Raw genomic sequence first — 27,402 nt, 5'->3', positions numbered from 1 at the left:
AAGTAAAGTCTGATGGCCTATACTTTGGTGCTTTGCCTAGTGGGAACTTGGCAGCTTTAGTCATCACCCCATGAAAAACTTTTTAAAAGGCAGTCTGAAAGAAGTAATTAGAGAGACTATTTAAAAGTAATTGCCAACTTTAAAAGTAATTGCTAATTTCCTGAACCTCCTCATGGCAACTTTCTGTTTTATTTCATATCAGCTGCAGGCATTTATAAATGAGGGGGGGAAAGGTCAGTCGCAGTTTTGTTGTTGTTGATGCAATGTGACTTTAGTTATCTCCTACAAAAAATGCTAACAAATGTTTAGACCTTTTGGTTTTCTCTTAGAACTTTAAAAATAAGTTGAAAACAATTTTTTTCTTGAAATCTCTTCACAATAAAGACCGTTATCAAAAATATTTTTCCAAAGAAAGGGAGTGACTTCAGATTTTTTTTTTTTTAAAGAATAGAATGTACCTTAAGATCTGGAAATCTGAAAAAGCAGAGAATACTGAGGAGTGATTTCTGAGCATTGTTGCTTAAAACTGTTTCAGGTGGTATTCCATTGGAAATTAAACAAGTGTGAGAAGTTGATGGAAAATTTAACTATTCTTTAGATTCAGTGTTAGGTAAAAGAATTGTTGTTTCTGTGAATCTTTTAAAATGTTGAAAACTCTGACTTTACATTGGTTCTGTTTTCTTTCCATATCCTCTCTAATTCACTGAGATTCTTTTCTCACAAGCCCCTTAACACTTCAGTAGATAACTTGGGTCCCATTCTCACCTACTTGCTTTATCTCTTAAATTTGCTTTGGTCATGTATGTTTAATCTGAAATGAGATGGTAAGATTTCTGGTGAAATGGCTAAATGAATAGTTGTGTCTAAATCCATTGCCTCTAAGCAGAAAAAAAAAGGCACCAAATAAAGTAGAGAAACCATAATAAAATGAATGCAAGGTAAACAATGCTCATAAAGAAAACCTCAAGGAAAATAAAACATAAAATGTAAAGAAATAAATACACAAAATAGGTCCTTGAAAATTAATATTCTGAGTAAAAAGGAAAACTGGAGAAAGGAGTAATAATTGAAGAACAACCTCTAGATCCCCGAAGGGAAAATAAAAACAATCACAAAAACCAAAAGGATAATTCTAAAACTCAAAAAACAAATATAGAAAATAAAGAATGATATATAAAGAGGAAAATTACAGTACTTAAAGAAGAATTAGAAAAGGCAAATGAGAGATTTGACATTTAGAACAGATGGTTGTAATCTTAATAAGGCAATAAACTTCAAAAGAGAAAGGCAGATACAAAAGACAAAAAAAGTTGGAACCATGATTCTAACAATCTATTGGGTCCATGATCATGTCAGGTTAGGCAATGTAAATCATAGCCCACCTGGAGAAATTTCTCTATGTTCTCTCATAAATTCACTACCAGGAACTACATGCTGTGGCCTTCTTCACATTCTTTTGATTTCATGTGGATTCAGTGAAACCCCCAGCTATCCATTGGTTATCTGACCCTCGTCCTTGCCAATCCATCTTTTTTCTATGTATATAGTTTGATTTTAGTATGAAATTTCTGACTCTTGTTTGCCCTATCCACTTTCTTGATTTTCCAGGTGTTCGAGCTACTTACATCCACTATGTGTTTCTCCATTGCCCTTTTGTTCATCCACAACTCCTCTTCAGAATCTTTAATGTTCCCATGCTGATAGCCATACAGCAGCACTAAGAATATTTATACTAAAAAGAAAAAAGAAGGGAAAAAATGTTAAATCTTTGGTTTAGGAAGAAACATGAAATCACTAAAAGAACTTTCAATTTTTCCAAGGGCAAATTGGGCTCACCTTCTTACTGTGCAACTCAGAGTATGACTCATTGCCCTTTTATAATTTCTTTCCATATATACAAACCATAACCTGCACTCCAGGCATTCTTCATCCTCTTTGTTTTTCTTATGTAGACAGGAAAAAAAAAACCCTCTCAGTTTGAGATGTTTTTGTATTCAAGAGACTCTGTAGTGTTCAAGTATGATGTCACCTCTAACAGAAATATTTGGAGGAGTTGATTATCAACCTAAAATCTGTACTGAAGCTCCTAAAAGAGCATTGACCTTGGTCATAAAAGCCCCAAGTTCAAAACCCATCTCTGTTCAAATCCCATCTCTGTCATATACTACTTATATGACCTTGGGCATTGTTGCTTAGAATTACTGGACCTCAGTTTCCTCCTTCATGAGTCGGTGCTGGACCAGATGACCTCTGACGGCCCTTCCAGCTCTAAATTCATGGTCTTAAGATCTTCCACGATTAGTGACAAGTGTCTTCAGTGAACATAAATCTCTTTGCAATATTAAAAATCAGATCATCATCAGACAAAAGCTCATGCTTTCTCCTGAATTCATGTGATAAATCACTAATTGCCCATTAACCATTTCAAACTGATTGCCCTGGAAACATCTTAACCTCTATATCTCAAAAGCAGCACCCCACACACCAATTGCCCCTATATCAAACTTGCTCATTTTTGTTGTGGCACCACCATTCTTCCAGATTCTTAGGCTCATTATCTCAGTGTCATCTTCCACTCCTCAATCTCCCTCACCAGCAGAGCCTGTCTATTGTCAAAGATTGCCATTTGTACTCCCACCACGTCTCTCACATCTGGTCCCTTCTCTCCACTAACCCAACTATATATGTATGGCCTTTGTTCAAACCCATATCACCTCTTTCCTTAACTAATACAACAGTATCTTAACTGGTTTCCTTCATCAAGTCTCTTCCATTCCAATCCATAGCTATTGAAATTATTTTTCTTAAGGATAATTCTGACCATGTCAGGTTCCATCGCAATAACCTAAAAGAACTCCTAATTGCCCACAGAATAAAATCTAATAAACTTCTGTGTTTGTCCTTAAAGCCCTTCAGAATTTGATGCCAGCCTATCTTGGCAGTCTCGTTTCTTACACTCTTCTCCCATTACTATACTCTATGGTTCTGCCAAACTGTTCATTCTGTTTCTCACACAGAGCATTCCCTTCTCCCAGCTTTCTGCACTAGCCCTGATTACTGCGTACATTATACTGCATTCATTAGAATGAATTCCATCCTCACCTACACCTCCTAGAATCTTTGGCTTCCCCCAAGATGATTTTCTACATAGTTATTCTTGATCCCACAGCTATTAGAGCCTTTGCTCTCTAATTACTTTGCATGAAACGTCTTCGTATTTATTCCATATAGACTTATAAGTGTGCACATTATCTTCCTAAGAAAGTGTAGACTCCAGGGGAACAGGAATTGTCTCATTTTTGTCTTTTTTGCCCATCACAATACCTAGCACATAGTAGGTGCTTAAAGAATGCTTGCTGATTGGTTAATTGATAAAATTATAGTTCTAAGAATGAAAGGAACCTTATGAATCCCTTAGTCCAGACAGCTTAAAGTAAATTGTCCAAGTATATATCGATAGTAAGTGACAGAGCTAGATTTCAAACCCAGGTCTTCTGACCCCAAATTCAGGGTTCTTTATGTTACCCTATTTTTCCTCCCTCTGACATCTCTTTGCAGGAATTTTATAGAATTCTGCCATATTGTTGGAAGATAAAGTTTCTACTTTTTAGAAAATAGTTTTTAAAAGGTAGCATTTCAACCTGCCAAATCAGGTGCTTTTTTTATTGTCAATAAACAATAATCTTATTGTTTGAAATCTTATTAATGAAATCTTATTAATCTCTATGCATTTCAGTTAATTGTGTGATTTTAAAGATATAATCTGGCATGGAACCACTGCTTGCAAAAGCCTGTCTATCACTTTCTAATACCCTCCCTTATCATGGGTGCCCTTGATATATCAGTAGATCATTTGCATAACAATGCAGAAGGAAGCATGGCTCTCAGAGTAATGTAAAAGAAAAAAACAGCAAAATTAGAAAAACCCTTGATGACTTTACAAACAGAAAGAACTAACCTTATAGACAAAACTCAGCAAAAAGATCTGAGAATCATCCCCCCACAGAACACAATGAAACAAAGAATCTTAATATCATATTTCAAGAAATAGAAGAAAATCCCTATACTCATAAAATGTCAGAGTTGTAAGGAAAAATGCCTATATTAAAAAAAAACTTTTCTACAACATATTCATAATAAAGTAGTCATCCAAGCCTTGACCTCCAATGAATGAGAGAAGGGGACCTCTACTTTCCAAGGCAGTCCATTCCATTTTTTTTTAATCTGTACCTCCAGACTTAGGATAAATACTAATTGTTGATTCTAAGGCAGAAGAACAGTAAGGGCCAGGTAAGTGGGGTTAAGTGAGTCACCCAGAATCACACAGCTAGAAAATATCTGAGGTCAAATTTGAACCCAGGATCTTTCATCTCCAGGCCTGGCTCTCTATCTTTTGAGCAACATAGCTTCCCCTGAATGCATTGCTCTTAATGTGGGGCAGCAGGACTGTCACCTCCACATTCCTGGAAACGTGGCTTCTCTTAATTCTATCCAAGATTGCATTAGCTTTTTTGGCTGTCAGATATCAGACTATCATTCATCTCAGTATTCTATCTTTTCAGAACCTTTTGGGATGCTGACTCTGTCATCTGGTATTTTACCTATCCCAGAAGCCTTGGAAACAGAGAAGCAGAATTTCAATTGATAAGATGCACAAGATGCTGTCAAAGGACTCCAAATGTAACTCATCCAGAAATGTAGTTACCGAGTTTTAATACTTTAGTGCCAGTCTCACAAGTTAGAAAGAATCAGTTCACACATCAAGGGACACCATTTTGAATTACACAAAATTCCCTTTCTATAAATGGATTTTTTAAGGTTGTAATATGACAGAACAAAAAAGTGAAAGAGAATGGCTTATGCACTAAGATAACATATATGGCCAAACACTTACATGGTAGGAAAAAGATGGATTTTCAGAAGGATCAGAGAATTTGAGTTGTTCCTTCAAAGAAAATCAGATATAAAGCTGTCCTCCTGGATTCTAGACTATTACTCTCTCCACAACTATTTTTATGCTTCCTCTCTGACTCTGTCACCGAATTTCAGGTACTCATCTTCAAAAGTTTTCACATTGTTTAAGAATAAAATTAGTATATTTGACATGAGCCATGGTTCCATATAACTTACCAATAATGCATCCTTAGTGGGTATCATTCCTTCCTATGGTAACACAATTATGTGTGACCTGTGGAGGAAAAAAATCTTTGTCACATCATGCTATGGGAGCATGAACTTACTGCTCCATTCAGATGGAAATTGCTTATTTTCTGAAGGATTCAAACAGATATAAATTTTTTTCTGCTTTCCAAGGAGCATTTTAGCTAAATTTCAAAAGCAGTGATAATGAGGTATAATCATTTAAAATAATCAAATGTAATAACTAAGAATACTTTAATGCTTCAAAAGTTCTGTGGATAAACTTTTCACCAGTGAGGAGTACAATTTTTCCATTCAGTAGTAAATGGTTTACAATGTTTCTGTGTTCAAAAATGTCTTCTACCTTAAAAAATATTTTCTGTGTGTACATGTTGCCTTCTCTATAGATGGCAAGTCCATGAGGACACAAATTGTTAGGGGGTTGTTTTTTCATCCGCACAACTTGCCTTCATGGGTATAGTATAAATGCTTCTGGATCGGTTGATTGACTGGTGTTTAGCCTCCGGGTAAGGAGCTTTGCAGAACATAGGCTGGTTCTCAGGTAATTAAGCATTACGCAGTCTGGACTACAAAACTTTCTTTCATGCTCACTTCTGAGGGCTACTAGCTGCCACTAGCAGCACCTGGAATTCTGTCCTTTCCAGAGAGAACACCTTTATTTTCCTCTCACACTTCACGGTTCACATTGCATTTCCTTCTTAAATCGTTCTCACAGATGGGTCGGTCTAGTGACTTGGTTTGGACAGTGTCTGAAACTGGAGCAATGTTGAATTGATCTGCTACTCGGCACAAAGTTTCTACCAAAAGCACATGCTCCAGGAGGCAGCTCCATAGCATAATGAATAGAGCATCAGGCAGATTTGGGTTCAAATCTGATCCTCAGATACTTCCTAGATGGGTGACCTTGGTCAAGTCACTTTACTCCAGTTGCCTAGCTCTTGCCACTCTTCTGGCTTAGCATTGATACCAGGGCAGAAGAAGGTAAGGATTTAAGAAGAGAAAATAAAAAATGACATGCTCCAACATGATGGTGTGTATTAACAGTGCACTCTTGTAGCAATGAAACCATGGCCCTCTTTAGCTTCTAGGGTTTGCCACTGAGGCTCCTTCATTGCCTTTTTTTTTAAACCCTTACCTTCCGTCTTGGAGTCAATACCATGTATTGGCTCCAAGGCAGAAGAGTGGTAAGGGTAGGCAATGGGGGTCAAGTGACTTGCTTCATTGCCTTTTTTAACTTCTATTACCCAACATCCACAATCCCAGTTTCCCACCCCAGCTTCAGTTTAGCCCTTTAGTTCCATTTCTAAGAGCTCACAAACCATTTATTTAATAACACATTAATAGATTTTTACTAGAAACAAAAGAAGAATAGACCCTCTTTTTTGGAATTTGGTCATTCATCCATCTTCAGCTTCACAGAAACTCTTCAGTTCACTACATTCTTAGACATCAATTCCTGCTACTCCCTTTCTTTATAATAAGGGTGGGATGTTGCAACCTCGAGAAGATAAATGAGTTTCCAAAGTCAGAGAGCAGGAAGGGGTAGAGCCAGCACTAGAACTAGCAACCAGCTCCTGACTCCAAGTCCAATGTGCTTGCTTCCTACAACAGTCTCTCTCCCATTTGCAAACCCTAAAACCTCAGTCTCACCCTTCTTCATTCCAAAGTAGCTTCTTGATCTCCAGAACCAAAAAGAGACCATTCCCTGGCCCCTGGTCACCCCAAGGGCTCCCAGACAAACACAGCTATCCTGTATGTAAAGACCTCTAGAGACAGAGTCCACAACCACTCCTGGCAATCCATTCCAATATATAACACATAGAATATCAGGAAAATGTTTGTATAGTCTCTCCCAGCCTCCTTCATGGAATGCCACTGCCTATTAGTTATTTCTCTAAGCATCCAAAGAGTTTAATCATGCCCCTTTCATGATTTTAGTCCTCTGGGGTTTCCTTCCTCCATTTGCAGCAGTTAACATGCTGAAATTTCACTCAATGAAAGCCACAATTCTCTAATATCCTGAAATTTCAGTGCGGTGTGAGAAGCTAAGTGACTCTGGCCTCATTCAGTTAAGCTAAAATGGCAGAGGAGAATTACATGCTTTTTTTAAAGACACAAAATGATGGATTAATATTACACCTTGATAAAACAAATTGTGACATAGGGTAGAAGCATTAAACCAATTAGCCGCTTGTTACATTGCTTCACCTCAGAATAGAACAAAGGACTGATGGTTTGACAAATGGCATTTGCCATAGGCCATGTGGTAGAAAGTTTTCATTCTGGTTCCATGAAAAGCATTCAGTTCACAAAAGTAAGAACAAGCCCAAATCCTGTCCAACGAGGATGGATCCAAAGAATCATAGATTTTGGTTTAGAAGGGTCTTCAGGGGAGACTGAGGCCTGGAGAAGTTAATAACTTATCCAAGGTCACAAAAGAAGTAATAGGGTCAGAATTCAATGCCAAGGCATTCTTTCACAGTTAACTGAAGAGTTCATTTCTGACTTATTCTACAGTGAAAAATCTTTGGATGTGATATTAGGAGACCTGAGTTTGAGTTCGCTCTCTACCAATGCTTGACTTGGACAAAATATTTCACTGCCCTAAGCATCAGTTTCATCATCTGTAAAATGGAGATAATAACATTCCCTTAAACTACCCCATAATGATAGGCATCCCAGGAATTTTAGAGGCTAGAGAGGTCTTAAAATCAATCTAGTCCAGTTTCCTCACTTTAAAGCTGAGTAAATTGAGGCCCAAGGAATTAAAGTTCCTTACCAAAAGCCAGTCAATCAACATACATTTATTAAGCACCTTTTGTATGCCAAAATGAAATGGTGCCCGGTGTCAGGGAACTAACATAATAATAGAGGGATACTACATATTCACATGTAAGTAAATACAAGATTCACGCAAAATATATACTCTGTTCAGTTACTGGGGGAAGGGAAAACTTGAACAGAAAGAATACACTGATAGCAACTCAAATTCTAGATCTGTGGATTTTTCCCTTATGCTATGTTGCCTTTAATCATGAGAATAGGAGGAAAAAAAGAAATGGAGTATTCCTTTGTTTTTTTGTTTTTTTTTAAACCCTTACCTTCCATCTTGGAGTCAATACTGTATATTAGCTCCAAGGTAGAAGAGTGGTAAGGTCGAGGCAATGGGGGTCAAGTGACTTGCCCAGGGTCACACAGCTGGGAAGTGTCTGAGGTCAGATTTGAACCTAGGACCTCCCATCTCTAGGTCTGGCTCTCAATCCACTGAGCTACCCAGCTGCCCCCTGGAGTATTCCTTTGTACCTATGAAATGCTATATAAATTGAACTACAATAGTGTATGTAAAAATGTATTAATATCTATGTTACCATGTATAGATATATTAATATTTATAATGCCCTTATGTATCAGGAAATATGCTGAGCTCTTTCCAATTATTTGTATAAATTTGTTTGTATTTATTATTTATCCTCACAATAACCCTGAGAAGTCAATGATATAGATTATCCCCATTTTACAAATGAGGAAACTGAGGTAAAAGCCACAATCCTCTAATATCCTGGAATTTAAGAACAGTGTAAGAAGCTAAGTAACTGTCCTCACTCAATTAAGGTAAAATGGCAGAATCACCCAAATTAGTAAATGTCTGATAACAGATTTGAGCTCTGATTTCCCTGACTCCAGGCCTGGCTCTCTTATACCACCTACCTAAAGAAAGGAAGTCTTAAAAAGAGAGGAGCATAATTGCTTTTCAATTATTTGAAGTCCAATCCTATGAAAGAAGGAAGGATTAGATTTATTCTATTACTAATGATTGTTTAACTTCTCTAAAATTACCAAATGGTTATTTAAATCATATTTAAAAAGCTGAACTTTTGGAAAAATAAATATGCTAATAATATTTCATTTCTTGAAAACTAGCAATCATCAATCATGCCATTTCATAATTTTTTCTTTTCCTGGTGTTGCCTTTCTATCAGTCTGAATGGTCCTCCCCTGGAGTGGGTGAATGTTTGAGCATGTCAGAAGGAAAATAAATGTCATAAGACTTGGGGATATATGAATGGATGGAGAGAGTGAGGGGGGCTGTAAGGGGGGAGAGAGAGAGAGAGAGAGAGAGAGAGAGAGAGAGAGAGAGAGAGAGAGAGAGAGAGAGAGAGAGAGAGAGAGAGAGAGAGAGAAAGAGGTGAGAAAAATGAGAGGGCTGGAGGAAGAAAGGGAGAGATAAGAGAGAAAGGAAGAGAGAGTGGAGACAGAAAAAGAGAAAGAGACTGAAAAGAGGGAGTAAGACAGAGTGAGACAGAAAAAGGACAGAGACATGAGAGACAGAGAGGGACAAGAGAGCAACAGAGAAAAAAGTGAGAGAGGGAGAGAGAGTGGAGACAGAAAAAGAGAGAGAAGAGAGAAAGTAAGAGAGAGACACAAAGAGAGTGAATGAGTAAGAGAGAGGATAGAGAGGGAGAAATAGATAGAGAGATAGAGACAGGGAGAAAAAAGAGTGAGCTAGAGAGAGACATAGAAAGGGGGAGAGAGAAAGAAACAGAAGATAGAGAAAGAGTGAGATAGAGAGGAAAGACAGAGACAGTAAAAAAGAGGAGAGAGAAAGAAAAAAGAGAATGAGTGACAGTGAGAGAGAACGAGGGTGTTGGATCAGCGAATTATTTGTATATTTTTCTGTCATAGTAAGGGGTGAGGGGGACACCTGCTCTTGCACTTTAAAGGAACAGAATCTGCCCTTGGGGGGCATCGATCCTGTTTGAACAATGCCAGCCTCCTAAGTCCTTTGATCCCACTCTCAGGGTGCACCCACTGAAACTGTCAGATGTGGGGAAAAGTGGCTTCTGCCTGGTAATTCTGGGCAAAGCCCACATCTAGGTCAGAGTTCCAAGGGCATCAGAAGACAATTAAAGAATCAGGCATGATAGAACACATCAGATATTTTTAATTAGATTTCAGTAGTGGTCTTGATGAAGGCAAGAGCAGGCAGCCATAAAAGTGCTTTCCCTTTAGGCCTCATTATTTATAGACAGATTCAGCACGCAGATCTAACTTCTGTATCACCTCCTCCAAAGCTGCTGGCCCAACCCTGCCTTCCAGAGCTGCAAATAAGAATTAACTCCTTTCTAAAATGCTGGGCAGGTGTTGGGAATAGAGTTTTTTCTTTGTCTGTTTGCTTTTAGTAAAATTCTCTCAGGATCCCAGGAACAACCTTAAAGAGAATGGATGAACGTTAAAAAGACAGGGAATCTGATATTTGGTTTTTGGTGTTAATGTTCATTTGTTCAATTGCTTCAGTCTTGTTGAGTCTGCATGACATCATTTGGGGTTTTCTTGACAGAGATATTGGAGTGGTTTACCATTTCTTTCTCCAGATCATATTCTACATGAGAAAATTGAGGCAAACAGGGTTCAGGGATTTGCCCAGGGTCACCCAGCTAGAGTCTCTCTTTAGATTTGAACTCATGTTTTCCTGACTCCACACCCAGCACTCTCTACTAGCAGCCCTTTGGTTTTTTGTTTTTGTTTTTGTTTTTATAAACCCTTGCCTTTCATTTTGGATTCAATACTGTGTATTGGCTCCAAGGCAGAAGAGTGGTAAGGGCTAGGCAATGGGGGTCACAGCTGGGAAATGTCTGAGGCCAGATTTGAACCCAGGACCTCCTTTCTCTAGACCTGGCTTTCAGTCCATTGAGCTACCCAGCTGCCCCCAGCCCTTTGTTTTTTAATACAACTACCCAAAGAAAAGAACAGTATTGAATAAGTGTGAGTGTTTATACATCAATGAAATGGGTTTAATAGTTTACCTACAGATGCTGGAGCCTCAAATGAAAGGCCATTGTATGAAATTTGTGTTTTATGTTGTTAGAAACAGCAACATTCCATATGCTATGGGGTGGAAGTCATGCCTATAGAGACCGCGTGTGATTTTAAAGCCAGTGAGGTACATTTGTGTCAGTTGCTAATCTGTTTCCATAAATGCATTTTTGCAACTTTGAAAGGTGCTCTGAGACCATCAAATCAGTCAAGTTGGCCCTCAGGACACCCAGGGAGTTTTAATACCCATCTAAGTTATTGTTTCTCAATTGCATGCTTGACTTCCTTAGCTGTATACTTTCCCCAGTAATTTATAGCAAAGAACTGAAGCATGGAGCCAGTCTGAAAGCAGCCCTGTGTTCTAATAAGATGCCACCCCCTCACTACTCCCATCCCTGTTTCTTCCCATTACTGATCTCTTATCCCTTTACTGGTCAAAATAGAGGTTGACATTTATAATCACATGTTGCTTTTGAAAAAGAAAAAAGGGGAAAAATGATGGAACCGAGGCAAAACTCAACTGTCTGGAACTAAACCAAAAGTGAGCTCTTTAAGTGTTGACCTTTTGGATGAGTAACTTAATGGAATTTATGTCATCCTCTCCAAGATACATTATTTTATTGGTTTGCTGGGAATTTTTGCTATCAGAAAAATGCGCTTTGGGGAGAATGAAACGTTAACGTTTTTGTTACCTCTGAGCATTTCCATCCCCTTGATGACATAAGACAGAATAAACACACAACACAGTCGCTGCCCTCTACAAGTTTGAATCAACATCATACAGCCCTTCCAAGGTCTATACCATTGGAAGCTCATCCACTCAAGACTGCTGGCTTCCTTAAGGGTTCTTATCATCATAAGATGATAGCCTGAGAGCTTGACGGGGACCAAAGGACCTTAGACATCATCTGGTCCAACCTCCTGGCTTTCTAGGTAAAGAAAAAGAGGTTAAGTGATTTACCCAAGGCCACACAAAAAAGGGAATGAATGGCAAAGCTAGTATTTGACACCTCGTCTTCTGATTCCAAATCCAATTTGTTTTCTGTTCAGGTACATGTTGCTGTGATGAATCAATTATACAATATCTCTAAAGTAATTTGTAAACTATAAAATACTGATAATATCAATATCTATAAATGTCCATTGATGGAAAGATTTTAGACTTAAAAATAATAGTTCTTAAAGTCATCTCTTTTTGTCAGTGACTGAGTTGGAGGTTTGTAAGTAACATCTGAACTAAATATGGGGATGAGGACAGAAAAGATCTATGAATGAACCAGAATTTGAAATTTTAATTTGTGAGCTAATAGGGAGTTTGTGGAATCATAGATGTATTTCTAGGAAGGAACTGGTCTAATTCGTTCTTATTTTGTATATAAAGAAAATTAGTGTAGAGAGAAGCAACTTTATAAAAATTGGGGCCAGAATGTAACTTAGAAATTATCTAAGACCTTTGTCTTATGGATGAGGTACTATAGCTAGCATTTATAGCATTGTAGGGTTTGAAAAACACTTTACAAATATTTCATTTCATCCTTAGCACCACTCTGGGACAAGAGGGTCTAGGTTCACATCTGGCCTCAGGTACTTCCTAGCTGTGTGATCCTGGGCAAGTCACTTAATCTCCATAGCCTGCTCCTTACTGTACTTATACCTTAAAATCAATATTGATTCTAAGACAGTCCATAAGGGCTTGAGGAGAGGAGAACGATCCTGAGAGACAGGTGCTATTATTATCCCTATTTTACTGATGAGGAAACTGAGATAGGCAAGAGTTAAGAGGCAGGTAGTTAATTCAGTGGAAAGGACCCTGAACCTAGAATCTGGAAGATTTGACTACCTGCCTGGCATCAGACACATAGCAGTGGTTTTGCTGGACAAGTCACTTAGCTTCTGCCCACCTCAATCTGCTCAGCTGTAAAATGTGGATGGTAATAGCACTCATCTCCCAGGATGGCTGGGAAGATAAAATGAGACATTTGTAAAGTGCTTTGCAAACTTTCAAAAGTTCTATAAATGCTAGCTATTATTGAGGGACTTGCCTAAAGTCCTATAGCTGGTAAGTGTTTGAAGCCAGATTTTCTCTAAGACTTTCCTCACTCCAGGTACAAGATTCTATCCATTGAACAACCTAGCTGCACAAAGAATAGACATCAAGAAGATTTAATTGTAGGGCAGCATGACTGAACATGACAGAATTTCTAAGTGTTTATAGCTGCTAAGGTTTATCATTTGAAAACCTCCATAGAGGCTCTTCACATTATAAGATCATAGATGTAGGAGTAGAATGAACAAAGGATCTTAGAGATCAACCTTCTTACTTATCAGTGAGGAAACTGATATCCAGGAAGGAAATGGCTTGACTTCTCCAAGGTTATATAGAAGTATTGATAAAGCTAAGGTTCTAACCCAGGTCCTCTCATTGCAAAGAGAGAGTTCTTCCCATTATATTAGCTCACCTTTCTGCCAAGGGACTTATAGATTAGTAGAATCAGAATTTGAACACCAGTCTTGTGACTCTAAATACATTGCCCTTATCAGCACACCACGTCCTCCTTTTAAGTAGAATAGAGTTATGGAGTACCTTTTTCTTTAGTATAAAGGATCTTTAATGCCAAACTCAGAAGTTTGTACTTGACAAAAAAATAAATAAATAAAATAAAGAACAGAGCCTCCTTGTAATATCCTAAACGGAGTGGCATGGTAAAACCAAATTTCTGGAAGAAGTATCTGACCCCATCAAGCAGGTTGTCAGACAGAGAAAAGCATCTAGAAGAACAAATATTATGGCAATCTTTTACTAATTATATTTTGAAGGGATAAAAACAAATACTTATTGATTAAATGGGTTTAGGGTCGAGTACACAGAGCAAAGAAGTCAAAAGTTTTGAACCTGAAAGTTGAGGAGGCTCAGGAAATCAATGACAGAAATAAGAAACTATAACAACTAAAATAGCCATTCTGAGAAAAATATAATGGGGTGATAGGAAGGTAAGTAGGAGCTAGGTGTTAACAGTAGATAGTGTTCCAGGCTTGAAGTCAGGAAGACTCATCTTCCTGAGATCAAATATGGCCTCAGACACTTACTAGCTGTATGGCCCTAGGCAACTCACTTAACCCTGTTTACCTCAGTTTCTTACTCCTGCTTTTTCTTTACTTTAGATGATGCATAATATATTCTGCTCCAGCCTTTTACCTTGAATCTGTGTGTGTCGCCCTGCCTCAAATGTGTTTCTTGTAAACAACATATAGTAGGTTTGGTTTTTAATACACTCTGCTATCCACTTCTGTTTAATGGGTGACTTCATCCCATTGACATTAAGCATTATGATTAATAATTGTGTATTACCCTCCATATTATAATCCCCTTTTAGATCCTGCTCTATTCTCTTTCTATTTCTTCTCACCAATATTTTGCTTTTTGTCACTCCCCCCCTAGACCCCCTCGTTTCTATTACCCAACACTTCCCTTCTCTTGTTCTCCTTTTACTTCTCTGTATGGTAAGATAGAAATTTATGCCCCACTGAGTATATTCATTTTTCCCTCTCTGAGCCAGTTACACAGAGAGTAAAGTTTAAGCATTTCCCATCACCACCCTTATCCTCCCTTCTCTGTATTGATTTTTTCTCACCTCTTTATGTTATATAATTTACCCCATCTTATATCTCCCTTCCCTTTTCTCTCAATGCAACCCTCTCTTTCAGTCCTTGATTGATTTTCTTACATGTCATTCATATGAATACATATCATTCCATATCATCACATTTACATGATATCATCATATATCATCATATACATCATATTATCATAATCAGCTTTCTATTCCACTTTCTTCCTGAGTAAATTTCTTCTATCTGCTCTACTACTGAGAGTAATTTTTGAGAATTCTAGAAATCCTCATTCCATGTATATATAAATATTTTTACCTTAGTGAGTACCTTAAATTTTCTCTTTCTTACTTACATTTCTAGGCTTCCCTTGTGTCTAGTATTTGGCCTTCAAATGTTTTGTTTAGGTCTGGCTTACTCCTCAGGAATGCTAGGAAATCTTCTATCTTATTGAATGACCATTTTTTCCCCTGAAAGAGTATACTCAGTTTTGCTGGATAGGTAACTCTGGGTTGTAAACCCAAATCTTTTGCCTTTCTGAATATCATATTCCATATCTTCTGATCCTTTAATGTAGAAATCACTAGGTCCTGAGTGATCCTGATTGTAGCTCCATGGTATTTGAATGGTTTCTTTCTGACTGCTTGAAGTATTTTTTCTTTGGGTCGGTAGCTCTTGAATTTGGCTATTACATTCCTGTCAATTGAAGATTTCTTTATAGAGGCAATCAGTGAATTCTTTCAATTTCAATTTTATTTTCCTATTCAAGGATCTCTGGGCATTTTTCTTTGATAATTTCTTATAATAAGATATCCAAGGTTTTTTCTTCATCATGGCATTCAGGTAATCCAATAATTCTCATATTGTCTCTCCTAGACCTGTTTTCTAGGTTAGTTGGTTTTTTTTTTCAATAAGATATTTGATATTTTCCTTTAATTCTGCTTTATTGTTTCTTGATTTCTCATGAAATCATTAGTTTCTAGATGTTCGATTCTGATTTTTAAGACCTGGTTTTCCTCTGTCAGTTTTTAGTTCTCCTTTTTTAGTTGACCTATTTCTTCTTGCATCACTCATTTATCTTCTCCACTTTTCCTCCACCTCTAATAAAAGTATTTTTGAGCTCTTTCAGAATCTGTGTCCAATCTATAGTTTTCTTTTGGATTTTGGGTGTTTTCCCTTTGCTTTTGCAGTCCCCTTCTTCTGTGTCTGCACCTTGTTCTTTGTCTTGATAAAAAGTCTTTAGAGTTAAGTGCTTTTTTGGTTGTGTGCTCATTTTTCTTATCTAATTATGGGTAGGCTCTGTTTTCTGGAAAGTTGGGTTACCCTCTTAAAATTCAATCCTACTTTGATGTTATTTTCAGTTTATTTTCTAGGTTGTACTAGTTTACCCAATGGTCTAAGGGTTGAGAGCTCTGGCAGTCCCCTCTCTCAATGATTCAATTGACCTTTGAGATGCTGATAGCTTAAAGTCTTTCCTCAGGCTTGGTGTAAGCTTTTGATCTCAGTTTGAACTTGATCAGGTCAGGTGCTGATCAGATTCTATCCCCAGTTCATTCTTATGGTTTTTTGGCCTCAAGGTACTCTCGATTCAATCAGGCACACCCTTGATTGACCTTCCCTGGAGCTCCACCCTTAGTTTGGGGCAAAAATACCCAGGGAGGCTTCCACTGAGAACTATGTCCTCACACCAAATCGTGGATTGTGTCCTTACCTCAAGCCCAGACTGGGATTCCTGGCTTTGCCCTGGACCCATGTGGATTGGCCCCCCTCAACCCAGACTGCAATGAGCTGAAACTCTCTAGACTTCTCTTTAGGTTTTCAATTTCAATGGGTGTTGTTCACTTGAACCACTAATTGACTGGCAGGATCTCATGGTCAGACTTAGCTTGGGCTTAAGTTTGGAACCTATGAGAGCAGATGTATGGGGAGGTGGGAGTGTGTAGTTTGCTCTTGGCTTGCTCTTCACTCATTACTATGCCTCCTGCTAGGTCCACTCCCCTCTCAACTCAGTTCCCCAGATGGTCTCTGCCTACCTTTTGGGTTTTTCTTTTCTTGAAGATTGTTTCCCTTTGTCTCTGTTGGTTCTTTCACTCCTGTATTCATTTTGTGGCAATATTTTACTCTTGATCAGAGAGGATTTTCATGGTAAAACAGCATGCTGCTTCCCTAGTTACTCCTTCACCTTGGCTCCTACCTCTGTTTCTTCATCTTTAAAATGAGTTGAAGAAGGAAATGGCAAACCACTCCATTATCTTTGCCAAGAAATGATCCAAACAGGGTCACAAAGAAGCAGACAGGACTGAACAAGAAAAGGAAGGAAAATTGTTTTAGGCATGCTCATTTTTAACTGAAAAATTTTATTTAATTAGTTAATTTAGAATATTTTCCCATGCTTACATGATTCATGTTCTTTTCCTCCCCTCCCCCCATAGCTGACACAATTCCACTGGGTTTTACATGTGTCATTGATCAAGACCTATTTCCATATTATTGATATTTGCATTAGGGAGATTGTTTATAGTCTACATCCCCAGTCATATTCCCATCAACCCATGTGATCAAGAAGTTGTTTTTCTTCTGTGTTTCTACTCCAACAGTTATTTCTCATAATGCCTCAGAATTGTCCTGGATCATTGCATTACTGCTAGTAGAAAAATCCATTACATTCAATTGTACCACAGTGTATCACTCTCTGTGTATAATGTTTTCCTGGTTCTGCTCCTTTCACTCTGCATCAGTTCCTGGAGGTCATTCCAGTTCACATGGAATTCCTCCAGTTCATTATTCCTTTTAGCACAATAGTGCGCCATCACAAACAGATACCACAATTTTTTCAGCCATTCCCCCAATTGGAGGGCATCCCCTCATTTTCCAGTTTTTTGCCACCACAAAGAGTGTGACTATAAATATTTTTGTTCAAGTCTTTTTCACTATGATCTCTTTGGGGGGTATAAACCAACCAGTGCTATGGCTAGATCAAAGTGCAGCAGTCTTTTAAAGCCCTTTGGGTATAGTTCCAAATAGGCATGCTGATTTTGAGATAATGTCAGGACAGTCAAATGGCAATGTCTTTTAGTCAATCATCAAGCATTTATTTATAGGCCTGTAGAATTAGAGGATAAATTAAGATCATAAATGTAGATTTGAAATTCATTAAAACAAAATTAGTCACTGAATCCAAAAAAATAATTGAGCTTTTGAAGGAGGGGTCCCTAGAAGGTTAGAAAAACAAAAGAACAGATAGACAGATAGCCATTTGTTTGATACCTCTTAGAGTTATGAATTGAAATAGATGATCTCTGAGGCCACTTCTAAGATTCTGGGAACCTTTTAAATTAGGGATTAGAAAGAAGAGCAGTGTAAGATACAGAGGAGGAGTATCAGGGAGGTTTGAGAACCAGAAGAGTATACTAATACACAAGAAAGGAGATTATCAAGAAAAAGCATGGCCTAAAAGTTGAGAAGTACTGGGGGGAGGAAGGGTTGTAGAGGAGTGAAATAACTATTGTATTTGGCAACAGATGACTAATAACTCAATATCTATATTTCAAAAGGGATTATTTCCCACTGTGCCATGTGATGTAGATAGGAAGCTAAGGAGCTTTTTTTAAGAATAGTAGCATTAAGGTCAACTAGGTGGTTCAGTGGACAGAGAGCCAAGCCTGGAAATGTGAATTCTGGGCTCAATTATGACCTCAGACACTTCCTAGTTGTGACCCTGGACAAATCACTTAATCCCATTTTCCCAGCCCTTTTCTCTCTTCTGCCTTGGAACCAATATTTAGTATTGATTCCAAAAAGAAAGTAAAGGAGGTTTTTTTTTTGTTTGGTTTGGTTTTGTTTTTTAATGGTAGCAATGAGTATCAGCCCCTCACTGAAAGCATTTGGCTATGAAAAAGAAGAAAGGAATGACAGTAATGAGAAGGGGTAGGAGTTTTACATTTAAGACTCAGAAGAACCAAATATATTTGAAGGTGTCTTTAAAAAAAGATCAGACTGACAGATTGAAGATTCCAGAGAGAGAAAAGATAAGGGAAGAAGCATTTTGCCTTAGAAAATGGCTGAAACCCCTAATGTAGGAAGAAGAGGTAACTTTAGAGAGAAAGGAGCACAGTTCTTTCCAGGAAGCCACAGGGAAGGAGAAAAAAAAATCACTGTGGTAGATTTTCTGATATTTAAAAGAGAATATAACATAAGTGGAAATACTTTGGCTGAATGGTCAACATTTTTCAGAGTGAAGGAATATGTCAGTTGTCCATTCTAATCAAGATTAGAAGGTCAGGGATTAGTATCTAGTGAGAAGAATATTTATTACAGATTATTGTACACAATCATCATTTTTCTATTTTTTTTTCTGCTCTCTTAGGCATCAACAGAAAAGTTGTTTATTCCCTGGCAGACTCAGCAGGAGGGTACTTTTCAGTAGACAGCTCATCAGGCATTATCATCTTGGAGCAGCCTCTGGATCGAGAGCTGCAGTCATCCTATAACATCAGTGTGAAGGCATCTGACCAGAGCATCCTTAAAGCATTGTCTTCCCTGGCCACGGTCACCATTACCGTGTTGGATATTAATGACAACCCTCCTGTGTTTGAAAGAAGGGACTATCTTGTTACAGTACCAGAAGACACAACCCCAGGCACTGAAGTTCTTGCTGTTTTTGCCACAAGCAAAGATATTGGCACAAATGCTGAGATTACTTATCTCATCCGGTCTGGGAATGAACGAGGGAAATTCAAAATTAACCTGAAAACAGGTGAGTAAAATAGCAAATGAGTGCCCCCAAGCTAAGCTTCTGTCAGTCAGACCTATAAGCTGGCACCAAAAGTTGCTATAAATGAATGGAAATTCATACTCTTTGGTTCTTGTCACTCCACTTTGGGTGGTTTCCGATTGTCCTGTAGAGTTATACTCATGACTAAGGACGCCATGGTTCTCCAGGTTTCTCCAAAGTTCTGGTTCCTTCTAAACAATCAGTACTACTACTAATCCTAGTTTCTCTCTCCAGTCTCTGAATAAATTTATAAATTGACATTATTTATAGCATAGTTGTATAGAGGGAAAGACAAAGGTCCCCAAATCCCTGGGGTATTCCTCATAGTGATCTGTTTAATGGCAGAGCACACCAGATAAAGACTGTAGCAAAAAAAAAAAACGGGTTTGATGATCAATTGTCATAATCACACCTTGTGTTTTACAACATTCTCCAAAGCACTTTGGCATCTGTTATTCTATTTCATTGTCCCAACAGCCCTTTGAGGTTGGACAGACATTATTGCCCCCATTTTGCAGGTAAGGCCATTGAAAACCAGAGAGGTTAATTGATTTCCTTGAAAGCACTCAGTGTGGAAACCCAGAAATAAAAGCAGCAGGTATTCTAGCCCCCAGCCTAGTGCTCTTTTCTGTAGACATATTGCCTCTGCAGAAGCTATTACTCTTCCAGCTCTCCTATTGGAAACTGGTCATTATCTCCAATTAAAATATGAGCCCAGCCGCAGGAGTGATCTGTCAACTGATTTTATGCTTCCTCAATTCCACAGCATTTAGTAAGAAGGGAGGGAGAACCATATGGCCTAGCCCAGCCCTTGCAAATAGTTTTCATAAACCATTAAGTCCACAGAAGTTCTATTTAGTTTGCAAAATTTGCATCACTGCCCAACACACACAGACATACATACTTTGCCCAGTCCGAACTCTCCCCATCTGGCCTCGGCCCTATCCTGTTTGGCATTTTTGTCAGCATCTTGGATAAAGACCCCGGAAGCAGGCACATCTAATTCAGAGATTACACACAGCAGGTAGGAGACAAGGGTAGCAAGTAGTTTGAATGACAGAATCGGGATTTCATAAAGTTCTCTGTTGATGGGAAAGAAGCACAAAAACTAACAAGGTGAAATTACTAGAGAAATGTGAAATCTTATGTTTATATTTCAACAGCACAAGTGCAGGATGGAGAAAGCCTAGCTTAACATCACTTCTTCTGACAAAGAGGGAGCTTTGACATGGATATGGGGCCAACATAAGTCAATAATACATAATGTGATTCAGCCACCAAAAAATGAATGTGGCTTTCAGCAACAGTGATAAAACGGTAATGTTCAGAAGCATATAGACACTGGGTATTAGAGGCAGTGAACATGGAGCATAAGATCTGGGAAGGCCACTGAAGTCCTGGAGTCTTTTCTTTACAATGGAAGGACCTCAAGGATGGACCCAGCAATATGTCTATCATCCAAAGACCAATCTAGCTAAGAGAGGAAGTTCCTCACCAGGTGTTCTCTCTACCAATGATATCATTTATCAGATCAAAAATAAAACATCTCCATGTTGGCTAGGAGGAGGAAGAACTTGGAGGCCACAAAAACTCAAAGGTCAATCTCTTAGTGGTAGAGGGGCCAGGATCTGGATCAGCAAAAGGAAGATGGTTCAGATGAAATGGCAGATCCTTGAACAGTGAAGAAGTGCCCCAAATTCTGGAACTGATAACTCTACTGTATTCAATGCTGGTCAAATGACTCTGGAGCACTCTCATTTTTCTGAAAGGAACCATTGATGTATTTGAGCACTTTCAGAAAAGGAAAACCAGAAGATGAGAGGTCTTCTAATGGTTGAGGGAACTGGTGGTGTTTAGCCTGGAGAAGAAAAGATGGAGGAGATAATGTGATAGCTCCTCTATTATAATTCAAAGAGCTTTCCCATGAAATGGGGATTAGATTTACCCTTGTTTGCCTCTAAAAAGTAGAATTAAGAGTAATGAACGAAATTGCAGAGACAGATGTTGACTTAATCCAAGGAAGAATTTCTTCACAAGCAGCACTGCTCAACATGGAATTGGCTGTCTTAGAGAGTAATGAGCTCCCAGTCACCAGAAGTACTTAAGTAGGGGCTAAATTACCACTTGTCTTAGATGTTATAGATAAAATTCTAGCATGGGATAGGGGAATCAGACCAGACAACCTCTAAGAACCCTTTCATTTCTTAATATTTCTTTCTGTCATTTTCCCCGTTTTATGAAGATCATTAGATTTGGAGACTATGTCCATCCACCTGTAGGAAATAATACTCAGTTTGCCCAAAAACATGTTGGTTGCTATGACAACCATGCCAAAAATAACCAGGAGCAGCAGACCATATTACATCATTTTTTTTTCAACCTTGAATCCTCATTTCATTGGAAACTGTGCAGGAGCCAGCTCTTTTTTTCATGATAATCCAAAATAATGATAGTTCATAATGATAATAAACACATATGTTTTGTGTGATAGTACATGTATAACCCAGATTAAATTGCTTGCCAGCTCCAGGAAGAGGGAAGGAGACAATGTGGATCATGTAATTTTGGAAAACTTAAGTGGAAATTTGTTGCTACATGTAAATGGCAAAAAATAAATTGAAAAAATAATAATAAACACTTACACAGCACTTTAACATTTGTAAAGGGTTCCATATGTTGATTTTTTTAAACTCTTACCTTCTGTATTAATATCAATAGTAAGACAGAGGAGCAATAAGAAGTAGGAAACCGGGATTCCTTGACTTGCCCACAGTCACACAGTTAGGGAAGTATCTGAACCCAGGACCTCTCATCTCTGGGCCTGTACTGTACCTGAGTGGTACAGACTCCTATTACCTTCATTTGCACAGTGCACACTACACAAACACATACTCTTCTCTATCACAAATAAACGTGTCAATTGTGACAAGTCAGCAGATAAAGGGAAAAGAGTCCTCTAAGGAAATAGGTCTGTAGAAGGCCTAATGAACCACTCCTACCAGCAATGATTCTGCATTGCATTCACTTCTTTTAGTTAAACCCATTATTTAAAATTACAGTGTATGAAGGGAAAGGGTATTCACTCATTTAGATATTCATTCATTTTAACTCGTTGGGCTAATGACCATTATATTTAAATGCCATGGGAAAATGGTTCAATATTGCTTAAATTTTTGAGATTTGACAGTAAGGGCAAGAAAGTTAATAAAGCACTAAGTGTGATAATCATCAAGGAAACTTAATTAGAGAATCAAAAACTGAAGCATCTTTATTTACAGAGAAGAGTTATGGCTTTCATTTTAAAATAGGACTAATGTTCTGCACTGATTTATAATTGAACTTTAGGAACCATGGTGACCAAGCCTAGGAAGAAATTTTAAATATCATTCAGTCCAACCCCCTCGTTTTGCTGAGACATAAAAGGGCTGTGATTCGCCTAAGTCATATAGCTAGAAACAAGTAGCAGGACTGAGATTCAAAATCACAGTAGACAACTACCCCCCGACTCTTTAACCTTGATTGCACAAGGTGGGGTGGAGATAGCTCGAGAGATTTAGTGTGCTCTCCAAATACGAGAAACTCAGTTTCAACTCCAGAAATCTATTGAAATGACTAATTCTTCCATGGAAATTTGTGAAGTGGTTCAGTGTTCTGGTTGATGGGCAGCTATGCAATGATTGACATTTGTTTTTTAGGTTTCCAGGATGCTTTGTCAAGAAGTTTAAATAAATGGATTTTTGAATATCCACTTTTTTTGGCCAAACATAACAAAAATAACATTTACAATGTTGATTGTAATTCTGCCTGGCTGTTTGTAATTTTTTAAGAATCAAATCTAAAACTCCCCATTTTTCTCAAAAGGAGGAATTTCTGTCATTGAGGCTTTGGACTATGAAATGTGCAAAGATTTTTACCTTGTGGTGGAAGCCAAAGATGGCGGTACCCCAGCCCTCAGTGCTGTGGCCACTGTGAACATCAATCTTACTGATGTGAATGACAATGCACCAAAATTTAATCAAGAGGTCTACAGTGCAGTCATCAGTGAAGATGCTTCCATTGGGGACTCAGTCATTGTGGTGGGTACATTTCAATCAATTTGATCTGATGCCTGGGGCCAAACTAAGGCAGGGTGGTGAAGTAAAACATTGTCTTTGGTGTCTTTGGTCTCTTTTGAGTGACATTCTTCTCTCTGGGATCGAAATACACATCTAGTACCTTACTACTCTTATTTTCCACTGGAAAGGAAATGATAAACCATTTCACACTAAGGTATAAATGGCTGATAATGGCTTAAAGGATAACCCACATTTTAATGGGGATTGGTAATTTAACCCAAATGAATGACTAGTTAATGGCAGAATTTTAAGCATTAGCAACATATAGTTAAGGGGCACATTTAGGGGTATGGCAGCCCTTTTATTACCCTTAAAATCAATCTGTTTATACATGATGTCAGATATGCACATACACGTAAAACTTCTAACAGTTGACAGAAACAAATATTTAAGAGGAATGCAAAGATAATTTTATAGCTGAAGCATTTATCAAGTATGTGCTACCATGTACCAAGGCACGGTGCTAGGTACAAGGATACACAGACAAGAAGGAAAAATCCCTGTCCTTGGGAAGCAATCACTTGGTTTTAGATTTCTGTTTTTGGCTCAGGACCTGAGGGATTTCAGAAAACAAATCAGACTCTGGATATATGTGATTCTAAATAAAAATGGAGACTGGGACCATATCTCTGGTGCTCTCCTTCTTAAGTTTATTGATATTTCTGTCATCAACACTATTTTTTTTTTCAGTACGATTGGTAAAAATGGGAGGTCCTAATGAGATAGCTGGCAGAAATGGCAGCTCTTCCATAAGACTTATAGTTTGAGGTTGACTTAACCTCTCTTTTTCTGTAGAACTATATAGGGTTAAGCTAAGCATGGACTTTTTTCTCTAACCCTCTTATTTTCTCATGAAGTTAATAGCAGAAGATGTAGATAGCCCACCCAATGGACAGATTCGCTTCTCCATTGTCAGTGGGGACCGGGACAATGAGTTTGCTGTGGATCCTGTCTTGGGACTCGTTAAAGTTAAAAAGAAATTGGACCGGGAACGGGTAAGATTAATTCGATCAACTTTCCCCTCTAAGTTTCCTTAGAGGCCTTTAAAGGTGAATAAGTAAAATGAGTTTTTCAAGAAATGGCTATAGGATCTAGGATTTATATAGTCTGAAAGGGACAGGTCTGTGGAGAGACATCTAATTATATAATGTGTGCTACAAGGACAATGATTCCCTGAGTACAGCAAAGATGGGGAAATAAGAATGGGTCCACAGTAAAAGTGACTTGGGTTTGGATTAGACATTAGGAAAAATTTTCTGCCAAACTTTGTATAACACCAGAATTCATTACCTCAGAAGACATAAAGGAAGAGGACCAGTTCCTTTAGCGATGTCTCCAGTGATTTTTTGTTATTGTTGGGTTTTTTGATGGCTAGGGTTACCAAAATGAAAATTTATTTTAAACAATAAGAGAGGAAATAACCTGAAACATCAACAAAAAGAAGCAATTTGAGAATATATGAAGCCAACCTATCAAATACCAGCTTACTATAACCTTTATTAATGCCATGGATATAGACCCTATGACCTAGCACCAGGAATCTATGGTGCTAGTTTCTTTTTTTTTAATTCTTATTAACTGATTTATTTATATTCCAAGAGATCAATAATTGACTTAATTTAGGACAAAAAGTAAATCTTCAGAAATCATTGGTTTCAGATAAGATAATTTTTTTGTTCTTATAGACTAAGCATTTTCTTTTTTAATTAAAATTTTATTGGTAAATTAAAATCAACCCCCGCCACTACATTTCCATACAAATTATAGAACACAAAAAGAGTGTTATATACAAAAAACTATGAATCTCTGTTTCAGATCACCAGTTTTTTGAAGTATATAATAAATTCCATTACTTTCAAAACTGTCCTACTTGTATATACTTCTTTTTTTTTAATTCCCTTTTATTCTTCTGTGTATTTTTTTAAATGTTTAGGTGGCTCTTTTCTTTTTTGGCATAACTATTTTTTTTATTTTTTATTTAATTAATTTAGAATATTTTTCCATGGTTACATGATTCATGTTCTTTCCCTCCCTTTCTCCCACCCCCCTCCCGTAGCCCACACACAATTCCACTGGGTTTTACATGTGTCATTGATCAAGACCCATTTCCATATTATTAATATTTGCACTAGGGTGATCAATTAGGTGCTAATTTCTATAGCTAACTTATCCCTGCCAGAGGCTGTGATAAATTCTGATTTGGAAGGATACCCAAGTCAAAAAAACAGTTAAGGAAACCTTGAGGATGAGGCTCAAGGAACCAGGTTTCCTTAATCAAAAAAGCTCATATCCTCAAGGTTTCCTTAAGTTTGTTTACTTAAGTAAAATTAAGTTTACCAAAGTTTAATAGAAACCCTTTCTCAACAAAGAATCCATTTCCCTAAAGAGAAAGGAAAGATGAAAAAGGCCCCCCTTTCCCAGATTCCAAAGTACAGAAAACCCAAAAAGGATCTCCTGTGTGCTGTAGCCACAGAGCCTCAGTTAAAATCAGATTTGATATCAGCAAACTAGCCTTAAGAAGACTTGAGACCCAGTCTGCAAAGCCTGCTGCACAATGCATAACTACTTAATTGCAAGCCCTACGTAGACAAGCCTGGAGGAAGGATTGACCTGACCCTCTCTAATTCCCAAGTAAATTAATTCAGTCACATATCCTAACACATGAAATGAGGATGGTAAGAATAGCACCTGCCTCCTTCTTGGAGTTGTTTTGAGGATGAAGTGAGATATTTGTAATGTGCTTTCAAACCTTAAAGATAAATATAAATGCTATCATCATTATTATTCATTATTTATGCATCTATGCCTCAGAGTCATAGTCCTAAGTCATAATAATACCTTGCATTTTACACTATTTTTCAAGGCATATCACTTAATTTTTTACTTGCCTGGATGTAGCTATTTGTTACATAGAGCTAAAGATGAAGTACTGCCAATGTCCACAGCACAGAACAATAAACAGTTACCAATTATCCTCCTGTTTATATATGAGAGGAAGAGCTAAATGATAGAGTACAGCTTGATGCCCAGAACACAGATTATCTGATGAAAGAGCTGGCAAATTTTCCTGGTGAGGAATGAAAAGGAAATATTCCTTTTCATCGGGGTATGCAATCCTGGGGGCTCTCATGACAGCATCAGTGATAGGAGGAAGAGGGAGAGGAAGAGGAAGCCATTGTAGGGCCTTGAAAGCTAGAAGGGCTACAGAAATAGGGCCCTGAAATAGGCTTGTGTGTCTTTCTTTAGAAAGCCAGCCTAACCAAGACTAGAGAGACTTTTTGCCAGAAGCTTGGCCAGCTAGAGATCTTTTTTTTTTAATAGCCACACCAACTCACAATGCTGTTGAATAAGGGGCTAAAAGGTTATATAATCTGCTTTGGTGAAGGAAATATCCATGTGGATGAATTTCTAGATCTTCGAGTCTAGGTACTGCCATTTGGCTAAACAAACAAGAAAACTGCTTTATGGAATTGAAATCAAGGTATTTCATTGACTTTGCTAATGGTTTTCCCTCCTATTGACTTAATTGGGTCTTATCTTTAGATGGAATATTAAAATGTACTTTACATTATGCATTAATTATACTCTTTAAAAGATGTGAATAGATCAAATATTCATAAATTAAATGACATTTTCAATGTACTGAGGAACTCACTGTTCACTTCATTTCAACAAGCATTTATTAATGGTGACTTCTTTCATAAAGTGAATTATCATTCTAATTTTTCTTTTTTTTTGAAAGTTGAGTTTTTTATATTGAATTGTTTTTAAAGGAGAGCCGAGTTCTGTGTGCATATATGTTCATATGTATTTGATACATATATGTATAAATATATACATAATTGTAATGCTATTTAAGTATGTGCACGTATTTATTAGAATATAGAATATTCAATAGGAAAAGTTATATATTTTCTACTTCTTCACTGA

The 27,402-nt window shown here is 37.7% G+C and overlaps 1 protein-coding gene across 3 annotated transcripts in view; it reads left to right on the top strand.

The window, feature by feature from the left end:
• Positions 1 to 27,402, top strand: part of FAT3 (FAT atypical cadherin 3) — a 756,780-nt gene that overhangs the window by 663,887 nt on the left and 65,491 nt on the right. For all 3 annotated transcript variants that reach the window (XM_056794533.1, XM_056794534.1, XM_007495043.3), the window contains 3 exons: positions 18,950 to 19,339; positions 23,219 to 23,433; positions 24,330 to 24,467. In XM_056794533.1, coding sequence (XP_056650511.1) covers positions 18,950 to 19,339; positions 23,219 to 23,433; positions 24,330 to 24,467 — 743 coding nt within the window. The remainder of the gene's footprint in view (positions 1 to 18,949; positions 19,340 to 23,218; positions 23,434 to 24,329; positions 24,468 to 27,402) is intronic.

Source organism: Monodelphis domestica, chromosome 4 (assembly GCF_027887165.1).
Source record: "Monodelphis domestica isolate mMonDom1 chromosome 4, mMonDom1.pri, whole genome shotgun sequence".
Lineage (NCBI taxonomy): Eukaryota > Metazoa > Chordata > Mammalia > Didelphimorphia > Didelphidae > Monodelphis > Monodelphis domestica.
This window is presented reverse-complemented; position numbering and strand designations above follow the sequence as displayed.